The sequence below is a fragment of the Alexandromys fortis genome, unplaced genomic scaffold (genome assembly GCF_014885135.2).
Source record: "Alexandromys fortis isolate MF-2015 unplaced genomic scaffold, M_Fortis_MF-2015_v1.1 scaffold_104, whole genome shotgun sequence".
Classification (NCBI taxonomy): domain Eukaryota; kingdom Metazoa; phylum Chordata; class Mammalia; order Rodentia; family Cricetidae; genus Alexandromys; species Alexandromys fortis.
In genome coordinates, this window is record NW_026068000.1 from 5904603 (window position 1) to 5925643 (window position 21041).

Consider the following 21041-nt stretch of genomic DNA (forward strand, 5'->3'; position numbering starts at 1 on the left):
GTCTGGCAGGTTGTACATTTCTTTGACCAGTTGTTCTATCTTCTGTAGGTCGTCTGGCAGGTTGTACATTTCTTTGACCAGTTGTTCTATCTTCTGTAGGTCGTCTGGCAGGTTGTACATTTTTCTATGGTAGAAAAAGTTTCTCCTCTGGCTGGCCTAGGCATTCTGTTTCTCCAGCTTGAGAGTTCTAGCTAATTCCAATTTCCTGAAGGAATTTGTCGTTTGAACAGTCTGATAAAGTCAGGGACACAGGTGTCCCTTGAATGTTTTCATCCCTGCCAGGCCAGTTACACCTCTGAAGGTGTCTGAAGTTCTCAGGAAAATGCCTGCACCCCTTTTGGCTGAGGGGCAGCCACTGTCTCATGAGTACAACTTGCTCTTTCCTGTTAGCCCCAAGTGAGATGGCGGGTCAGTGCCTGGGCTGGATGTTTGGAGCATCTCCCTGAGCCTCCCTGCTCCGTCTCCCAGGAGTCTCTTCTGTATCCGGTTGAAGTTGTGTTTTTGTATTTCGGAGTAGGGATCGGCACATAAGACATTCCTTAGCGTTGTTTTCTTCCCCTCACATCCACAGTGAGCAGTGCAGATTCATTTCTTGGAGTCTGTAACTCAGCAGGAGTTTCCTTTGTTTATTTTAAGAGGGACTTGAGTACAGAGGTCTGGGACTTTACTGACCTTACATTCCAAAGCCCTGGGCTGCTGCAGCCAAGCCAGCTGCTTGCGCGACTCAAACACCCTCATCCTTCTCATCAACACTCTGCTTGCGGGTTCCGTCCTGCACTTCTGGCACATGGCCTGCTGTGGGTTTGTGTTGTTGCTTCTGATCCTTGTAAGCCTAGTGTGACAAGTGAGAATTGGGAAAGCCTTTTCCTAGGGGAATGGCCACCATCTGCAGTATCTCTTGGCCCCTGAGGGTGGGGATGGCATGCTCCTCTCTCTGTTCATCTTTTTGTTGGGGCTGTAGACATCTATTTTTGCAGGCAGGACTGTGATAATGGAGAACATTTCTGTTAGCTTTTTTACTTGCAGTGTACCTGTCGATAGCCCTGTCTCCCAGTAGTGGACAATGGGTGTGTGGGCATAGTGCAGAGACATGATTGAAGGCCTAGGCTGGGTAGGCTTGACTTGAGATTCTCGCCTTGTATTTACTGACTGTTCAGTAGGAACCTGACCAGGGGTTAGTGTGCATCTGTGTGAGAGGACAACTTTTGATAAGAACAGGGGATAGGAACTGGTCAAGTGGGGCAGGGACCCCAAATCAGCAGTTCTGAGAACGTCAAGAGAGGGTTCCGCTTCCTGTTTCTTTGCTATCTCCTGGTCTTAGTTGGGATTACTATTGCTTCATTGAAACACCATGACCAAAAGCAAGTTTGGGAGGAAAGGGCTTATTTGGCTTATGGTTCCATATCATAGTCCATCACCGAAGGAAGGCAGGACAAGAACTCAAGCAGGGCAGGATCCTGGAGGCAGTGGCTGATGCAGAGGCCATGGAGGGGAGCTGCTTACTGGCTTGTTCCTCATGGCTTACTCAATCCGCTGTCTTATAGAACCCAGGACCACCAGGCCAGCGATGGCTCCACCCACAATGGGCGGGGCCCTCCTCATCAATCACTAATTGAGAAAATATCCTGCAGGCTTCCCTACAGCTGGATCTTATAGAGGCATTTTCTCAGTTGGGGTTCCCTCCTCTCAGCTGACTCTAACCTGTGTCAAGATGACATAAAATTAGCCTGCACACTCCTAAATAAGCACGTCTGATTGTGGCCTTGGTGATTGTGTGACTGAAGTGAGAGAAGGCTCCTGGGGACCCACCTCATTGGGCCTGGACTAACAGCTCACCCTCCTCCCACACCCACTCTAGTTTCTGCTATAAGTTCTTTTAAAAGCCCCCCCCCCCAGACTAGCAGCTTGAAAAGAGCCCTATTTCTGGGACTCTCCTGTTATATGGGACTCTCTCACCCTCTCCCTCTTCTTCTCCCTCAACTCCATAAGCTCCTACCCATGATCTGGCAAAAATGGCAGAGGAAGGAGCCCCTTAGACCTTAGAGGATGAAGGGAAGTTGGTAGTGAGAGTCAGTAGCCAGGCTGCCTGCTCTCAGGCCGGAGGCAGAGAAGAAGGTGGAGCAGCAGGCATGGTGTCAACACCACAGCCTCAGTGCTACTGATGTCAGCTCACTTCCCAGAACGATGTCTTTCTGTTGGGAGTTCCTGCAGCTATTTCCACTGGCAGGAAAGTGAACTGGGAAAAGATAAGAATGAAAACTCGGGGCAGCTCCATGCCCCCCTTTTGTTTTTCCAAGATAGGGTTTGTGTAGCCCTCGTTGTCCTGAAACTAGCTCTGTAGACCAGGCTGGCCTCAGACTCACAGAGATCTGCCAACCTCTTCCTCTCAAGTGCTGGGATTAAAGGTGTGCACCACCCCTGCCTTGCAGACAGTGCCGTCATTGCCAGTACTCAGTCAAGGTCTCCAGTTGTTGTAGAATATTAAGATGTGTTACAGTTGTTTATGCTGTAAAACATTTGTTTAATGATGCAAAGATGTGTTGCATTCTTTTTTTTTTTTCTAAAAGATTCATTTATTTATTAAGTATACAGTGGTTTGCCTGCCTGTGGGCCAGAAGAGGGCACCAGACCTCATTACAGATGGTTGTGAGCCACCATGTGGTTGCTGGTAATTGAACTCAGGACCTTTGGAAGAGCAAGCAGTGCTCTTAAACTCTGAGCCATCTCTCCAGTCCGTTGCATTCTTTTATGTTGCATTTGTTTAATTCTGTGAAGCTGTGTTACTTGGCCTGTCTGAAGCACCCGATTGGTATAACAAAAAGCTGAATGGCCAATAGCAAGGTAGGAGAAAGGATAGGTGGGGCTGGAAGGCAGAGAGAATAAATAGAAGGAGAAAAAGAGAAGAAGGAGCAAGAGAACAAGGAGAGGGATCAAGGAGCGAGAAAAGAAAGGGCAGTCACCCACCACACAGTAAGAAGTAAGTAAGAAGACATGGAGTAAGAAGTACAGATAGGTATACAGAAATAGAGACAGGTAAAAGCCCAGAGGCAAAAGGTGGATGAGATAGTTTAGGAAAAGCTGGGTAGAAATAAGCCAAGCTAAGTTTGGGCATTTATAAGAAAGAATAAGCCTCCCTGTGTATTTATTGGGCACTGGGCAGCAGGTCCCCCAAAGAACTAAAGAGCAGGAGTACAAAGTAAAACAACCAACTACACTCTGGGATCTGAGCCTGTCTATTTTCCTTACATATTTAAACATAGTAGAAATTGTGGCTGATGGCCTTTGCAATAAGAATGGATTCTATTGGCTTATAAACAGAGAACAGGGCTAGGGCCAGAGGAAGGATCTGTGATAAGTGTAAAGGTAGATTCTCTTGGTGGAGAATGCAAAGAACCTGGTGCCTCTTTCATAGGGATGCGCTCTATTCACTGGGAGACTAAGCTAGGATTAGGGCCTGAACAGTGCTCAGGATTTTGGGGGATTCAGAAAGGCTGGCTCATAGAATACAGGAAAATCACTGGGTTGATTGACCACTTTTCCCTGTGGCGTTCCAGGTGACCAGGCACCCTTCCATTGAAGGTCCACGTGATTGACAGTCCTGGTTTATCCAATACCTGTTCTAAGCCACACTTCCTACACGTCTCTGTGAGAGGGTAGGACTTCCTTATGGATACGGCATGTGGTTGATGGACTCAAAGTCCTGTGCAAAATGAACATATGGGGATGCTTTCCCTCTGTAAGAAATTAAAAGTGTTTGGTTGGTAGTCTTAACCATACACATATATACCTGTGCATATTCTTGTGCACATGTGTACACAGGCCAGAGTTGACTGTGGGTGTCTTCGTCAATCACTGTCTACCTTTTATCTTATCTTTTTGATTTTTCGAGACAGGGTTTCTCTGTGTAGCCCTGGCTGTCCTGGCACTAGCTCTGTAGACCAGACTTGCCTCAAACTCACAGAGAGCCGCCTGCCGCTGCTTCCCAAGTGCTGGGATTAAAGGCCACCTTTTATTTTTTTGAGACAGGTCTCCCATTAAACGTGGAACCCTCAGATTCAGCATTCTGACTAGCAAGCTCCAAAGGTCCTCTTGTCACGCCAGCACTGGATTACAGGGTGCACCAGCACACCCAGATTTTACATGGGTCCTGGGGATCTTACACAGATCCTCACGTTTGCAGACCATGTACCTTGCCAGAATATGACCACCTGAACTCCTGAGGTTTATTATTTAAAAACCATTTTTTTTCTAATTTTTTTGGTTTAAAGTTGTGATTCTGTGGAGCTGTTTGAAATATCTTAGGTAAACAGTCTTTTAAAAAGTTTTATTGGGGGGCTGAAGAGCTGGTTCAGGGTTTAAGAGCTCTTCTAGAGGTCCTAAGCACCCACATAGTGGCTCACAGCCATCTGTAGTAGGATCTGGCGCCCTCTTCTGACCTTCAGGTGTACATGCATAACACTCACACATTTAAAAAAAAATACTGATGTGCTTGAAAATTTTCACTGTTGGAGAAAGTCAGCTGTGTCCTCTCCTGAGCCTGCGGCAAGGCCTGTCCATGCTCAGTTTGGAGGTTTCCTGAATGCTAAGTAGATGTTACATGACAATTATATATTAGATGCCTTCGTGTGTGTGTTGTGTGTGTATGTGTGTGTGTGTGTGTGTGTGTGTGTGTGTCTGCTCTCTCAGCGAGTGAGTAAAGAACACATCTCACTTATCAGGTTCACCAAGGCTATTTAGACAACCTTGTTGGAAGACATTGGTGCCTCTGAGGGTCAACCCTTCCAGCTAGGTCTTTTCAAACATGAAGCAGTAAAAGCATTATCACTTCTCCCCTCTTTTCAGATCTAATGTTTTGGCATGGCTTCCTGCTTCAGTGCTGTCAGTGGGTATAATCTATGCAGGGTCCAGAGCTTTGTCCAGACTGGTAAGTGTTAGAATGTGTGTGTGTGGGGGGTACACAACCCCTCTTTCCTTGTTGCCTTTTGTGTTTTAATTTATTGCACCCGGCATCCGTGGGGGCCAACATCAGCTGGAATGAAAAATTAGATCAGAGAACAGAGCTGTTGGTCAGCTTACTGTAGCTGTAATCAAAACACCAAGGGAACAACTTAAGGAAATATATTTTGGCTCACTGTTTCAGAGGGTCCCAGACTGAGTCCTTGCCTCTTAGGTGTTGGGCCTGTGGTGAGGTTGAGCATCAAGCAATGGAGGATGTGGTTGAGCTGTTCACCCCATGACAGATGGGGACAGCGAGATAGAAGATGGAGGACCAGGAGTAACTTTCAAAGGCCTGTCCCCAGTAACTTACTGGAGGTCTTGCTGCCTATAGTTTCCAGACTTTCCCAAACAAGTACCACTACCCGGGGACCAAGCTTGCAGTGTGTGAGCCCTTCTGAGGGGACCCTTGATATCCAAACCCTGACAGAGAAACCTGGGCCTGAGATAACAGGAAGCATCTTTTTCTACTTTCATTGAACTGCAGATAATTAGAGAATACGACAGGGCCAGCTTTCTCACAAGGCGGAGGTGGGCAAAGAGACACAGTAGCAACAGCTGTGAAGTCTGCCGCGGTCCAGCCTCACTTGAGCAGCTCTGACATGAAGACCCTGTGCCTGCTGCTGAGGAGTCGGACCTGGGTTGCTATAGGAGAGCCTTTTTGTACACTGTGAAGATGTGTCTCTGCCAAGGCACTTTCTGGTTGAGTTAATAAAGAGCTGAATGACCAATAACTAAGCTGGAAAGGATAGGCAGTGGGATTCTGGGCAGAGATAGGAACTCTGGGAAGAAGAGAGGTGGAATTCATGAGCCAGACCCAGAGGAAATGGGATGTACAGTATAGAAGGGAGGCAATGAGCCGCGTGGCGGAACATAGTTAATATAAACAGGTTAATTACATTTTAAGAGGTAGATGGGAAGAAGCCTAAGGCAAGGACAAACTCTCATAACTGATAATAAGTCCCTGTGTCACGATTTGGGAGCTGGTGACTTACAGAAAGTCCAACAGCACCGGTTGCATTGATAAAATGGTCCAGGGGATGCTGGATGCAGCTGTGAACACAAGTGTGGGATAGAGTGGAGCAGTATCGGGGGGACTAGTAACATGAATTGTCCATTCTGTCTTCCTGTTCCTCATCCCCCCTGCTTCAGGACTGAGCTCCTCAACTGTGTGGTTTCTGAGGAACAGATGTTTCCAAATGCATTATCCGGAACTCTACACTGCAATCCATTAAAACCACATGGACTTAGAAATCAAGATGGTATTAAAGCCTCCTCTCACCTTATCAACTTTTATTTTTATTTATCAGAAAATAACTGTATCTGCCTTTTGGAAAAGTACAGAATTTGCAAAATAATTTAGTCTTTTTATAGTGTTTGCTGTTATGTTAGTTCTTGAGTTCTCAGATGTAAAACCAACAAAGTCTGTCTCGCTGGGTAACAATATTGTTCGGACAGCTTCAGAGTTATAGAATAGCAGTGGAGAAAGTAATTTGGAAGTTAAATCATTTCTTTCATGATTTATACTGTTGAGGAGATGGAGGCTCAGGATTCAGCCTGCAATCGCCCAGCCTTGGTAGAGGTAAGATTTCTCTAGTGGCTTGGCTGTTTTGCTTTTCTGATCTTCAGGCAACCTTTATTAAGACATAAATAAAATATCATTATATGTGTGTGCATATGTGGATTTTAGAGGTCAACAATAGGAATCTTCTGTCATGCTCCACTGCACGTGTGTGACACACACAAACACACACACACACACACACTACATTTGAGACATGGTATCATAAACTTTCAGCTACACTAGCTGGGTAGTGAGACCCTGGGATCTGCCTGCTTCCACCCTTTCTACCATTGCAATTACAGATGTGCCCCTTCACACCTGGCTTTTAGGGTACAGATGTGCCCCATTACACCTGACTGATGTGCCCCTTCACACCTGACTTTTAGGGTACAGATGTGCCCCATTTACACCTGGCTTTTAGGTTACAGATGTGCCCCTTTACACCTGACTTTTAGGGTACAGATGTGCCCCATTTACACCTGGCTTTTAGGTAGTTTCTGGAAATCTGAACTCAAGTCCTCATGCTTGTGCATTGAGCGCTTTATCCACTGAACCATCCCTCCAGCTCTCCTTTATATCTTTATGTGAGTCATTGTCACTGGGCAAGTGATGGATGAGGCAAAGACCAGTGACCTAATGGAGGAAGAGGCGTAGGTGTAGAGTCCTGCCTCCAGTCCCCACAAAGTAGCAACTCCTCTGATGTGCCATATGTTGTCTTTTTCAGATTGGTCTCCTTAAGAACTAATCCATATGGACTATTTTTTTTTTAAAAAAAAGGCCTTTTAAATTTTTTATATAATTTAATTTTTTTAAATGTTCATTGGTGTTTTACCTGCATGTGTGTCTGTGTGTGGGTGTCAGATCCTCTGGAACTGAAATTGCAGTCATTGTGAGCTGCCATGTGGGTGCTGGGAATTGAACCTGTGTTCTCTGGAAGAATCAGGTCTCTTAACTGCTGAGTCCTTTCTCCAGCCTGGACTTTTTCTATTTTTAAAGACTGTCTTTCTGTGTAGCCCAAGTGCCACAGAACCTGGCCACTTAGAATCTGTGTGAGTACACGTGTGTGCCATAGAGTCTGACTACGTAGAGTCTTTTTACTTTGTTCGAAAGCCCACTCTAGTCTAGGCAGTCAGGAAGGGTACTTGTTCGTGTAAGTAAGTTTTAGGATAGAGACTCACTTCAGGCCTGGCAGGATCCAGAGGGAGTGACATACCCAGAAAATCCACTGCTGTCTTGCACTTCCACAGGGTATCTGTCCAGTGTCAGTGCCGATCACCCCAGCCTCACCTCCTCTCCATTCATAAGGAGACTGTCTTCCTCATGGCTCTTATCTGAATCCCAGACTTCACTTAGATTGGGTCCTTGTGGTCACTGCCCATGGCTGTTCTGCAGACTTGTTGGGAGGGTGAGGCCGTGTTTCCTAGTCTGCCATGCACCTTAGCTTTGCCATCTCCCACTGCAGCCGAAGAAACGTGGAGCACAGACGGGAGGAGACAGAGGCTCCCGGCTCAGTCTGCGGTGGGGTGGCCAGACTGAGAAGAGGGTGCGGCTGTTCTCAGGTTTTCAGGCACCTTGCTTAACAAAGGACTCAAATATCTGATGGCTAAAATCCCTCAGAAAACCCACCTGAAATCCCCATTCAGTCTGTTCTCAGCAGTCAGAGCTCTGCACTTTAGAACGGTATCAGGAAGATAATTTCTGGGCAAGCCTGTCTTTAGCTTGCTCTTTGGTTACAAGGTTTACACCAACTTCAGCCCTAAAATACACCATTCAGTTGAGCTGTCTTGTGGTTTACAACAGAACTTTTTGAAGAAGTTGAATTACATTCTAGTTTAACCAATTGACTTCCACTTTCATCTGAGTTCCCGAGCCTGACAGTTGAGTGGACTAACCTAGAGCATCTATGGCCTTGTCTAACAGGCAAAGAGAAGCTGCTCAAATCAGACCTGTTAGAGAAAGAACTCCCACCCCATATACCCACTGGAAGTGGGAGGACAGTGAGTAGGAGAACCTGTTGTTCAGTGAGAGAATTCAACGTAGCATCTTTTCCGTTCTTTGCTTTCCCGTTGCTGCGTAGCCATTCCCCGGCTGGATAAACACGGGGCACTCAGACAGTTTGTGTTGGATGGAGAAAAGCCCTCACAGTTCTGCTGCCAGCCTGCCAATTAACGAATCCAGGAAGACTTGGGGATGCGTGCAGTTAAAATCGTGGGTGTATTGTTATATGAAACACTTTTGAGTAGATCTGACAAAGCCTTGAATCTGTCTGATGTACGGCATCCGGGAGCTGAGTCAGCTTTGCAGGGCCCCATGGGGGAGTTCTTTGGGTTCCCCACACTACACTACAGCTGACTGATTCTGTAGAGGTTAGAAGAGAAGAGAGCATCCCAAAATTGTTTGTTGTCATTGTTATCTTTTTATTTCATCGGCCCCAGGCTCAAACTCTGTGTAGCTGAGGATGACCTTGAACTTCTGATTCTCCCGCCAACCCCTCCTGAGTGCTGGGATGACAGAGGTGCACGGGCATGCCTGACATATGTGTTGGTGACAGCTGCTGTGGGCTCCTGTCATGTCCAGACACCCTTTCCGTTCAGTCTTCACTGGTCTCGGGCTCCCTCAGTGTTGGCCCCAAGTTCTGTGCAGAGGTGTGAGAGGTGCGGCGTGTGGCCGAGTGCCCCAGAGACACTTGTTCCTGCAGGCACCAGGCATGCACTTGTCCACAGACATATATGCAGGGAAACACCCACAGATGTTAAGTATAGTTTGTGTGAAGAAAAAGGAAAGTGCGTATACTAACTCCTGGTGACCCTGCTTCATTCCCATCGGGGTGACTGTTGCCAACCACAAGTGCTGGTAAGGATGTGGGGAAATCTGGATGCTCAGGCATTGCTGTCAGAAACTGGGAATAGTGTGGCTGCTGTGCAGAACAGTGTGGTGGTTCATGAAAAAAAAAAAAACTAAAAATTGCCAGGTGTAGTGGCACGTACCTGTAATTCTAACATGTCAATGCAGGATTGCCAAGAATTTAAAGCCATTCAGGGATATATAGTGAATTACAAGATGATCTGGGCTACAGTGTAAGATGCACTCTTAAAAACAAGTGTCTTCAAGATTGCTTTCTATGGAGAGGGCCTGCCTGCATGCAATTGTTTTATAGAATACATTAAGGACATATCTACATATTTAAAAATCATCTAAAGAGAAGAAACAGGACTGTCATTCTTTTTTTTTTTAAAGATTTATTTATTTATTATGTATACAGTATTGTCAGTATTCTGTCTGCATGTGTGCCTGCAGGCCAGAAGAGGGCACCAGATCTCCTTACGGATGGTTGTGAGCCACCATGTGGTTGCTGGGAATTGAACTCAGGACCTTTGGAAGAACAGGCAGTGCTCTTAACCACTGAGCCATTTCTCCAGCTCCAGGACTGTCATTCTTTTACAGAAATTAAGAAGCTAATGTAGGGAGCCAGTGAGATGCCTCAGCAGGTAGATGTGCCTGCCAGTAAACCTGAGGACCCTAGTTGTTGGAGAAAGAAAATTATCTCCTGAGGACCCAAGTTCAATCCCTGGGACCTGCTTGGTGGAAAAAGAATTACTTCCTATAGGCTGAGGACCTGAGTTCAATCCCTGGCACCCGCTTGGTGGAGACAGAATTGACTCCTGTAGGCTGAGGACCCGAGTTTAATCCCTGGGACCCGCTTGGTGTAGAGAGAATTACCTCCTGTAGGCTGAGGACCTGAGTTCAATCCCTGGGATCCACTTAGTTGGGAGAGAATTACCTCCTATAGGCTGTCCTTTGATCTCTTCTTGAGATCACACACTCACCCACTCCCTCCATGCACAGAAATAACTAAAATGTAATAACACTAATAAGGAGAAGCTAACCCAGGAGCGTGCTTGACTTAGGGTCATCTATACCTCTGTAGATTGACCAAAGGCCATGCCTGTGGTCAGGACCAGGGTTTTCTATGGGAAATTTTTCTGAGACTTCAAAATTGTATCCCAGGAAGCATGAGAATAATGACAAACTTCTAAGTTCATAGTTAACAATTTATCTTCATATCAAAGAATTTTATTTGTATGTGGGTGAAATATTAATTACTTAGTTGTGGATTGTACACCCATACAATTAAATGAAATGGCCTGAGGTACAACGTGATAAATTACATTTGGCAGATTTGTTTCCAGAATCATGATTTGGGCTCTTTGGTGGCTGATGATAGGAACTTGTCTTGTTGAGATCATCCCAAAAGTCATAAGGGTATAAAAATAAACTCCCTCAGTCCTCCGTAGGGGAAACAAATATCTAGAGTGGCCTCAGCTGGGGTGTGGCTCAGAGTAGAACCTTGCCTAGCACGTATGTCTTTGGGTCAGGCCTTGGCAATTTCAATGATGACAACTCAGAAAAAGTGGTTTTAAGCAATTAATAGCAGGTTAAGAACCAGAAGCAATCTGTCCCTCAGTTTTCTCATCAGTGTAGTGGGGATGTTAATGGTGAGTAAGCAGCAGTGGCCGTCTGGTGTATGGTAAACACTCAGTGTTTTCTACCTACTATTATTACAGTCGCCACATGTCATAATTTTTGTCTAATTTAACCCACGTAGGTCCTGCTGAAGTTAAGCCTATGAGGGTAATAAAGGGCAGTGTGTGGCTGAGTGTGAAATACCCCTATAGACTCCTGTATCCAATCACTTTTGGACCCCAACTGGTGCCACTGTATTTCAAGGCCACAGAACCTTTAGGAGGTGGATCTTTGCTAAAGGCAGTGGGCCACTTTCCTGACTGTGGTTGTCTGAATGAGAATGACCCCCATAGGCTCATATGTCTGAATGTCCCCTGTTAAGGAAGGACTAGGAGTTGTGTCACTGGGGTGTTTGTTGACAGATGTTTCTGTCCCACCTGGTCCCGCAGCCGGTCAGTCCCAAAGAAATACACATAGGTCTACATTTATTATAAACTGGTTGGTCTAGTAGCTCAGGCTTCTTATTAGCTCTTTTTTTTTAATTGAGCTCTACATTTTTCTCTGCTCCCCTCCCTGTCTTTCCCTTCCCCTTCAGCCCTCTCCCAAGGTCCCCATGCTACCAATTTACTCAGGAGATCTTGTCTTTGTCTACTTCCCTTACTAACTTTCATAACTTGTATTGACCCATAATTCTTGTCTGTGTTAGACATGTGGCTTGGTACCTTTCATCAGCGAGGCATTCTCATCCTGCTTCATCTGTGTCCGGATGACACCTGCAGACTCACCATTTCCTTTTCCCAGAATTCTCCTGTTCTTATCGCCCCACTTCTGCTTCCTGCCTGGTCGCCTGACTTATACTTCTTGCCTGGCTACCGGCCAATCAGCGTTTTATTAAAATAATACAGTGACAGGATACAAGACCATTGTCCCACAGCAGGTGGGTGGGCTTTGGGTTTCAAAAGCCCATGCCATTCCTAGGTAGCTCTCTCTGCCTCATGGTTGTTGCCTCCAGACGTGAGCTCTCAGCTGCTGCTCCAGCGCCATGGCTGCCTCCTGCTGCCGTGCCCCCTTCCATGATGGTTGATCATGACTCTAATCCTCTGAAACTGTAAGCAAGCCTGCCGTATAAGTTGCTGTGGTCATGTGTCTTATCACGGCAATAGAGCAGGAACTAGAACACTGACTACGGAGGCAGTGTGACTAGCTTCCTCTTGCGGATGATGGTGCCACATGCCTTCCTTCCCTGTCAGTCATGATGGACGGGATCCCCTCAAACTGTGAGCCAGAATAAATCATACTCTCTTAACTTTCTCTTTGGATATTTGGACCCCGCAATGGGGGAAATGCTTTGGTGTTCCCAAGGCATCAGGCAACAGCAAGCCTCTAGAACCAAAACAGCAGGTTGTTGTTGTTGTTGTTTTTTTTTTTTTTTCTTTAGTTTTTTGAGATAGGGTTTCTCTGTAGCTTTGGTGCCTGTCCTGGCACTAGCTCTTGTAGACCAGGCTGGTCTCAAACTCACAAAGATCCGCCTGCCTCTGCCTCCCGAGTGCTGGGATTAAAGGTGTGTGCCACCACCGCCCGGCAACAGCAGGGTTTAGAGTGAGGATTTTGCAGCTAGAGGCCAAGGAAGCTTTGGCTTTGCTTTTGGTCGATCTCTGCCCTGGGGATACAGTTTAACTGGTCAGCTGTGGGCTGGCTGTCTCTAATCTGTTAGCTTTTCAGTAGGAAAAATGGCTTGAGAAACTTAGATTTAAAACTTAAGGAAGAATCAGTGATACCTCCTTTAAAACAACACAGCTTTGGTTAGAGCTTACCCGTTTTAGAGCTTAGCAGTTTTATTGCTGCCACGATTTGCTTTTTTTTTTTTTTTGTCACAGCATCTCACTCTGTAGCCCAGGCTGGCCTGTACCTCATTCTGTAGCCCAGGCTGGCCTGTAACTCACTCTGTAGCCCAGGCTGGCCTGTAACTCACTCTGTAGCCCAGGCTGGCCATGAACCAGCAGTGATCCTCCTGCCTTAGCCTCCTGAGTGCTAGAACCACAAGGATAAGGCACACCTCTAACTAGCTGTCAGGATCTGGTTCATACTAGTCCTGTTGAACCTGGACAGTGGCAGGGTCACTGGGATTTACATCCCTCTTGGGATTTAAATGTCACAGCAGAGCAGCTTGCCTGGAAGTCTCAGAGACTTGGTCCTCCTTGTCTGTGAGGCTCATAGCTACAGTGTCATCTGCTTTGGAAGAGGGTTAAGGAACAATGCAAAGTCAACAATTGCTGACTGTTAGCACACTGGGTGTTGAGCTGCGTGCTTGTAATCTCACCTCTAGGAGGCCAGCCTGGGCTGTATAACTCATAGATCCTGCCTCCAAAATAAACAATCCTGGGGCAACTTGGAGCTGTTAATCATGTGACATTATCCATGTGCTTGTTATCTGTGTGCTTGGAATCAGTTTTATGCCTACAGACAGGTCCTGTTGCAGCTGCTGGTCAGCCAGGCCAAGGGAGACGGAGACAACTGCCCACAGTGTGTAATTAGATAGTTAAACCTCCTCTGGGTCCTTAGTTCAACTCCAAAGTTCTAAATTCTCAACCCCAAACTTAATCTCATTTCTGGATTCATAGTCAAGAAACCAAAAGCCATGGTCACTTCTTTGTCATCAACTAGTCAAAAAGTCTATTTTAAAATTCTTAGCTTGATCAGCTCCAGGCACCCTATCACATGATAAAGCTGCCCACTTCTGTGTTTTAAGACCTTGTTTCCACAATGAAGGCTTGCTCTTCCCTCGCTGGGCTCGCTGTGTCTTGCAGGATACGCCCCCTGAGCTCCTGCATGCTGGGGACAGTGTGTCCACCATGCTCATGGGATTTGTGCCCTGCACCTGGCGTGGTGCATGATACAGAGGAGGTACTTAAGTCTGAGGATGAAAACCCCATAGGAGAGGAACCTTGAATACACCCCACCAAAATTAATACTTCAAGGGCTAGAGAGACAACTCAGTGGTTAAGAGTACTTGCTGCTCTTGCAGAGAACCCAGGCACTGTTGTTAGCACCACAATATAGTGGCTCCCACTTCTGTAACTCCAGTTCCAGTGAATCTGATACCTTCTGGCTTCCACTAGCCATGCCTACACATGGTACACAAATATGCATGCAGAAAACCTACTCATAGAATAAATAAATAAATCTTGGAGGAAGAATGAAGAATACTTCAGCAAAGTGCTGGTCTAGAAGATTATTTGCTGGAGAGACTGAAGGCTGCATGTTCCCACACACCTTATTTTTAAACAAAAGTCAAGTAACTGAAAGATGGGAGAATGTATTTTGATGCTTGCTATTCTGTTTGCTTTCAGGCTGTTCCTGTGTTTTTCATTTTGCATAATGTAGCTGAAGTTCTCATCTTCGGGTATCAGAAGTGTGTCTGGAAGGAGGTAAATAAGCAAACTGCCTTAAAAAAATGTTTCACAGCCCTTACTTTAAACGTCAGAGACCCACTTTTCACTCGGTAGCCTGTCCTAGTTAGGGTTCCTGTTGCTCTGATGAAACACCAGAAACAACTAGAAGTGAGGGCAGGAACCTGGAGGCAGGTGCCGAGGCAGAGGCCATAGAGGGGTGCTGCTCACTGGCTTGCCTCCCTGGCTTACTCCGCCTGCTTTCTCAGAGAACCCAGGACCACCAGCCCAGGGGTGGCTCCACCCACAGTGGGCTGGGCCCTCTCACATCAATCACTAATTATGAAAATGCCCTATAGGCTTGCCTGAAGCCCAGTCTTGTGGAGGCTTCTTCTCAATGGAGGTTCCCTTAGCTTGGGTTAAGTTTACATTAAAACCAGCCAGCACATAGCCCAAATGTAAGCCCTTTTCTCCCACCAGTTCCAGTGAAGACTGCCTGACAGTGGTCACTGATTCAGGGGACCCAGCTTGCTTGATGATGGGCAGTGCAGCTGGACCCCAGGCCAGGGAAGAACCAGACCTTCAGGACACAGAATTTGGTGTGGGAAATCACTCTCACTTGTAGCTGGTCGCAACAGCACAAGGAAGCCCACAGCTGAGTGTCGTACAAGGTGCTGGCCTTTGCTCGCTCGCGGAGACTGACTCTTCTTTCAACGCCTAGCCTTATCTGACACTGTAAGGAACTAGAAGATCACCCGAGTCTTTGAATGAGTGGAGCTACAGTTAGGGATGCCTGTGTTGGAGCATTTTCCCAGACAGAAAGACTAGGGACCAGAAGAAAGATCAGCAAGCAGTAATGAAGAGAGGAACAGTTAGGAGAAGCCAGACCTCGAAGGGCGAGGCAATGAGGGAAGACCAGGGAGGTGAGTGAAGGAGCAGACAGTCCACTGAGCCTTTGCCCATCGAGGCTTCTGTTGGCTAGCGAAGGGACGTTTCCTTCTGCCCCATGATATGAGCTTTGGGCACAGAAATCGCATTTTACCTCCTCAGGCCAATGAAGTTAAAAAACGACCATACAAACCATTACTGTTGGTTTTAACTATGCAGTCTGAAGGTTAGGTATTTGAGATAGGGGATGGCTAACTGTGTTTGTTACTGTGAGTTTGGCTTTGTTAGAATATCTGTCATCACTTTACGTGTTGACTCTGTGGTTAGTTTAGTGCCCAAGATGCCCTTCTCATGTACCTCAGGCTAGCCTGTAACTTGCTCTGTAGCTAAGGGCTATGCATCTGTTCCACCCAGGGCTTCATGCATGCTCTCCAAGCACCCTACCATTGAGCTATAGCCCCCCAACCTTTTCTGGTGCGTGTGTGAGTGCATGTGTTATGGTTTGGTGACAGGGCATTATTTTCTCTGTATCCCTAGTTGACTTCCTTTGACTCTCCTCCCTCAGAGCAGAGCCCTATGATAAACCTCTTTATACCCCAGGAGCAAGCCCCAGGGTTTCTGAGTTTCAAGTTCAGCTGCTGAACTTTTTTTGAGGTGGGGGCTGATCACATTACTCGAGTTTTTAAGCCATGAGTTCAGAAATGAAGGCCTGTACCCCGACAGAGTTCTGCTTCCTGGTTTGGTCAGGAAGATTCTACAGATGAGGGATAAAAATCAAGTCAAGTTGAGAGAGTAATCTCAGGACTTTTCTGACCTCAGGGAGACCCTTCTTTACTTGCAAATTAGGATCAGGCTTCTGGCTGAAAGGATTAGTGATAGTAACTAGGGAACACAGAATATTTAGAGTCTTTAACTCTATTTCCTTATTCACACAAACCAACAAGCCATTTCTTTCTTTTTCTTTGAGTCAGGGTATCGTTTAGCCCAGGCTATTTCAAACCTCTAACTCACTGTGTAGCTGAGGATGACCTTGAAACTCTAACCCTGAGGTGTGTACAACACACCTGGCTAGCACCAGTTCTGATCAGAGTAAATGCCAAAGCAAGCAAGTGGGTGAGAATTTTAGTCACAGACCTTTGGCTGGGGACATAGCTCAGCTGGTAGTGTCCTTAGCTCGCATTTCCTACAGCTGTTTATATCTTACTACCTTCACTATGGAGAGAGGTCTGTGGGTTTTCTGAGAGACAGGGTCTCACACATCCTTGCACACATATAGATGTACTGACACAATGGCTTTTTCATCTGTCAAGTCTCAGACAGCCTACTGCTGTTGCTGCCCCATGTTGGATGAGTGTATGTGAGCCAGTCCCTGTTTGCTCACATGTAGGTTTTTTTTTTCTTTTTTAACACTTTGTCATTAAAATCTTCTTTGAGATGAAGATTTCTGGATTTCCGTTTGTTCGTTTTTTTTTTTTTTTTTTTGAGTCAGAGCCTCATTTTGTAGCTCTACCTAGTCTGAATCTCACCCTGTAGACCGATGCTGGGCTTGGACCACAGAGCTCTCCCTGCCTCTGCCTCCTCAGCACTTGGCCTTGAACTCTTGATCCTCTTGCTTCTGCCTCCACAGTTCTGGGACCCCAGGTTTGTACCAAGAGTTCTGGAATCCTGGAGACACTCTGTAGCCCAGGACCTGAAATGCCACCTGTGCCACCTCCTTGTTGTGTGATATGTTCTTACGTCATTACAGCTGAGAACCTGGAAGAATATCTTTCTGTGAGGAACACAGCACTCTCCCCATCACACGCTGTCAGATGTTACAGTCAGGGCCACTGAGGGGTCTCTTTGGGCAAGAGCTGCCTCCAAGCTGTGCAACCAAGTTTGGGTCTTGGAACCTACACAATGGAAGAAAACTGACCGCCATGAGCTGTCCCCAGACCTGCTGATGTGCCCCCACTAATAATAAATGTCAAAAATTATGAGAAGAGTTGGCTTTACCGTTATATATAAATTTATAAACTAGAGAGTAGAACTGACTCCTCCTGGTATCATTCCCAGATTACGTGAGTTTACTTGGTGCAGAGCCTGCAGTTCTTTTTCCACCACCCGCAGCTCATTCTGTGTGTTCTCTCTCAGTCGTGCCGCCCCTCCCCCTGCAGGGTCTGGCTGGAAGGGGATGGTGGCTTGTGGGATTAGCCTCATGGCCTGGTGTGTTAGAATACTGCCTCTGTTGGCTTGCTTTTCATCGTGTGTTGTTTGTACTAAAAGAGAGGAAAGTATATTCACGACCGTTGTGAAGCTCAGAGTTGAGTAGGGAAGAGCCGACGTTAACATGTGGGCTCTGACGCCCCAAGGATCATATGTGGGCTGCAGCCATGTGTGGGGACCACAGGGAAGCCTTTCCAGTGAGCTATGTGGGATGGCTGGGGTTTTCTACACTTCAGGTAGGCAGAGGAAGCCATTGAAGGCTGGTGGCTAAAGGTCAGGGAGGTTATCACTGAAGAACTGGCTGTGCCATTAAAGGGTCGGGTATGGAACCAGAATGTGGAGCCTAAACCCCAAGACCTTGGACAACCTCTTCCCTAATTTCCTTCATGTCTTGTCTGTCGACCATAATTATACTAGACAGTACAGGTAAAGCCCGGCACACTCGAATCCGTGCTTGCAGAAAATTAGACTATCCACAGTGATATCTGGATTGTATCTTATTGTAATTGTCATGTTGTTGCGGGAGGTCTTTCCGCCCCTCCAACCAATAGCTGCTGTGATACCAGCCCATTGGGGCGTGGTCTCACTCCCTTTAAAAAAGCGGCTATTTCCTCTGCTCGCTCTCTTCTCTTACGGCTCCGCTGGAGACGAGACTCCCTTCCTGGTTGCGCAGATGGCTGTTGTCTGGGATTGTGATCTGTAAGTTTTTCCCCTTTAAATAAATAACACCCTATTAATCATAACTCCAAACTGGTGTTGCCTTGTTCGTGACTTATGCCTTCATCATGTGACCATTTCTCTTGGGAACTAGGGTCTTTCTCACTGTGTAGTTCTGGCTGGCCTTGACCTTACAGCTCTCCTGTCTCAGTCTCCCAAGGGCTGAAGCTATATGCCTGTGCTGCCATACTCAGCTGAGATAGGACTTCCCAGGAGTTGCATTTTGTAACCCCAAGCCCTGAGATATTGGGAGTATTAGTTCTGGAGCAAGGCCCTGAAAATGAGAATGCCTTACAGTAATGACCAAGTTGTTCTCAGAGCGCTAGGGGAATGGCGCTATGCAGTGAGCTTCGATTGTGTTATCACTCCGTTTCTCAGCCTCTTTAGTCTGTCTGAAAGGGTGTGAAATTTACAAAAGATCTGGGCATGGTAGCTTATACCTGTAATCCCAGTTCTCAGGAGGCTGAGGCAGGAAAGTTATTTTGACCAGCTTGAGCTATATAGTGAGTTCCAGGCCAGTCTGAGATACAGAGTGTGTCTCATGAAAACAAAATAATTGGGTTTGGTGGTACACTCCTGAATCCCTGGAAGGTGAGTGAGTTCAAAGCCAACCTGAGATACATGATACCCTGTACTGAAAGAAACAAAGCCCAGACTAAGTAAAATGGGTGGGGGGCAGTTAATTTAATGAAAAAAAAAAAAAAAAAAACCTCTTCCTGACCTCTTAGGAACTGGATCGCTCTGTGTCGTAAACCCTGCAGTGGTTGCTGGGAAGACATGTTATTCTTAGCAAAGGTAGAGTGGCCCCACAACCCGTGCCCTCTGTGCTTGCTTTCAGCCAGACTTGTGAGGGCTCCACTATCTTTAGCTTCTAATATAGCTTGAAAGACAGCACGTTTTACAATAACAAGATCCAAGATGCAGGTCTTATGAGCCCAGGCACTCTACCCACTAGGGGGCAGCACAGCCATGCTTGCCCATGCTCGCCAGGCTTGTTCAAAAGACCCCAAAGATACAAGTCATAGCTTTGTTCTCGAATAGAAGCTGCTTATTAAAAGAACAAAAATTTGATCACTTACCAGCGTGTGAAAACTGAATGTATCCTGAAGAGCAGACCACATTTTTCTTTTGTCAGTGCTCTCTCTCTTTCTCTCGTGCTGGGATGATAGGGGTGTGTCTCTGTGCCTGGTTGATGATAGGGGTGTGTCTCTGTGCCTGGTTGCAGCACTGTTCTAAGCAACACACCATCTGAACAGGCGACAGAAGTTGTAGCTTGTCCCAGATACTAAAATGATCCTGAAATATCCAGATTTAAGCTGTCATTCTTCCTCCTATTTCATCACAAAGCAGAAAAATCTGTGTGACTCTGCTGAAACTTTACTCTTCTGTGCCACGGGTTAATTTTACTTGATCTGATTAAAAAGATGGAGAGAGTCCACTTTAAGTGCCAGGTTTACACTCTCCCAACCTGCTGTTTCTTCCTTCTCTCTGAGGGTGAGATAAATGCTCTTTATCCCCATTTCTGTTTCCAGAATTTCTGTTAGACCAGAGAATGTCCAACATTGCCCAGTCAGAGCCGGGTGAGTGAAAGGGATCTTTAGGGAGACACAGGAGTGGCTGTGCACAATGATGCTTGCTTGGAGTTACTGCTACATAGGAGGCTGAGGCAGGATCGGTTGAGTTTAGGAGTTCAAGGACAGCCTGGAAAATATAACAAGACTAGTCCTCTTCCCAGAACCATTAGCTCTGACAGGAGATATGGCTTAGAGGTCTTGACTCCTTTCTGCCTTCGCAGAGGACCTGCGTTTGGTTCCCAGCACCCACTCTGAGTGTCTTATAATCAGACACCTTGTAACTCCAGCTCTGGCCTCTGTGGGCATCTGCATGTATGTGGTGCATGTAAAGTCACACACACACTCACACACAAATAATAATATATTTTTAAAAATCAGTAAACAAATGAATACATACACAGAGACTAGAAGTTGAACTAGAGATTAGTTTCTTATCCGGTGTAGATCACATTGACTTCTCTCCATGTCCTTGGATTTGTGTTTAAGATTTGAAAATTGACACCGACATCATCTAGTTCATAAACAAACATGGTACCCGTGATCAGAGTGCTTTGGCAGAGAACTCTGCCGCCACCTGTCATTCTTTGTCCAAGCAACAGGAAGCAGCAGGAAACACTAGGGCAGCAAGCTCTCTTTAAAACAGAAAAGATTTATTTACTTATGTATTTTATGTATATGGAAATTTTGTCTTCATGCATGCACCCCAGAAAAGGGCATCGGATCCACAGGACTGCCGTTATAGATAGTTATACGTCACCGTGTGGATGCTGGGAATTGAACTCGGGACCTTTGGAAGAGCCACCAGAGCTCTTAACTGCTAAGCCTTCTCTCCAGCCCCGGCAGTGAGCTCTTTTTTTTTTTTTTTTATTAAAGATTTCTATCTCCTCCCCATCACCGCCTCCCCTTTCCCTCCCCCTCCCCCAATTAAGTCCCCCTCCCTCGTCAGCCCAAAGAGCAATCAGGGTTCCCTGCCCTGTGGGAAGTCCAAGGGCCACCCACCTCCATCCAGGTCTAGTAAGGTGAGCATCCACGAAACTGCCTAGGCTCCCACGAAACCAATAGGTACAGTAGGATCAAAAACCCATTGCCATTGTTCTTGAGGTCTCAGTAGAACTCATTGTCCACTAAGTTCAGCGAGACCGGTTTTATTCTGGGCTTTTTCAGACCCAGGCCAGCTGGCCTTGGTGAGTTCCCGATAGAACATCCCCCTTGTCTCAGTGTATGGGTGCACCCCTCGCGGTCCTG

The 21041-nt window shown here is 46.4% G+C and overlaps 1 protein-coding gene across 1 annotated transcript in view; it reads left to right on the forward strand.

Moving 5' to 3' along the window:
• The window catches only part of Tmem241 (transmembrane protein 241), a 134740-nt gene that overhangs the window by 15243 nt on the left and 98456 nt on the right, over positions 1 to 21041 (forward strand). Inside the window, exons 4-7 of the mRNA XM_050160723.1 lie at positions 4843 to 4924; positions 14374 to 14451; positions 17207 to 17226; positions 19141 to 19146. Of these exons, the coding sequence (XP_050016680.1) occupies positions 4843 to 4924; positions 14374 to 14451; positions 17207 to 17226; positions 19141 to 19146 (186 nt within the window). The remainder of the gene's footprint in view (positions 1 to 4842; positions 4925 to 14373; positions 14452 to 17206; positions 17227 to 19140; positions 19147 to 21041) is intronic.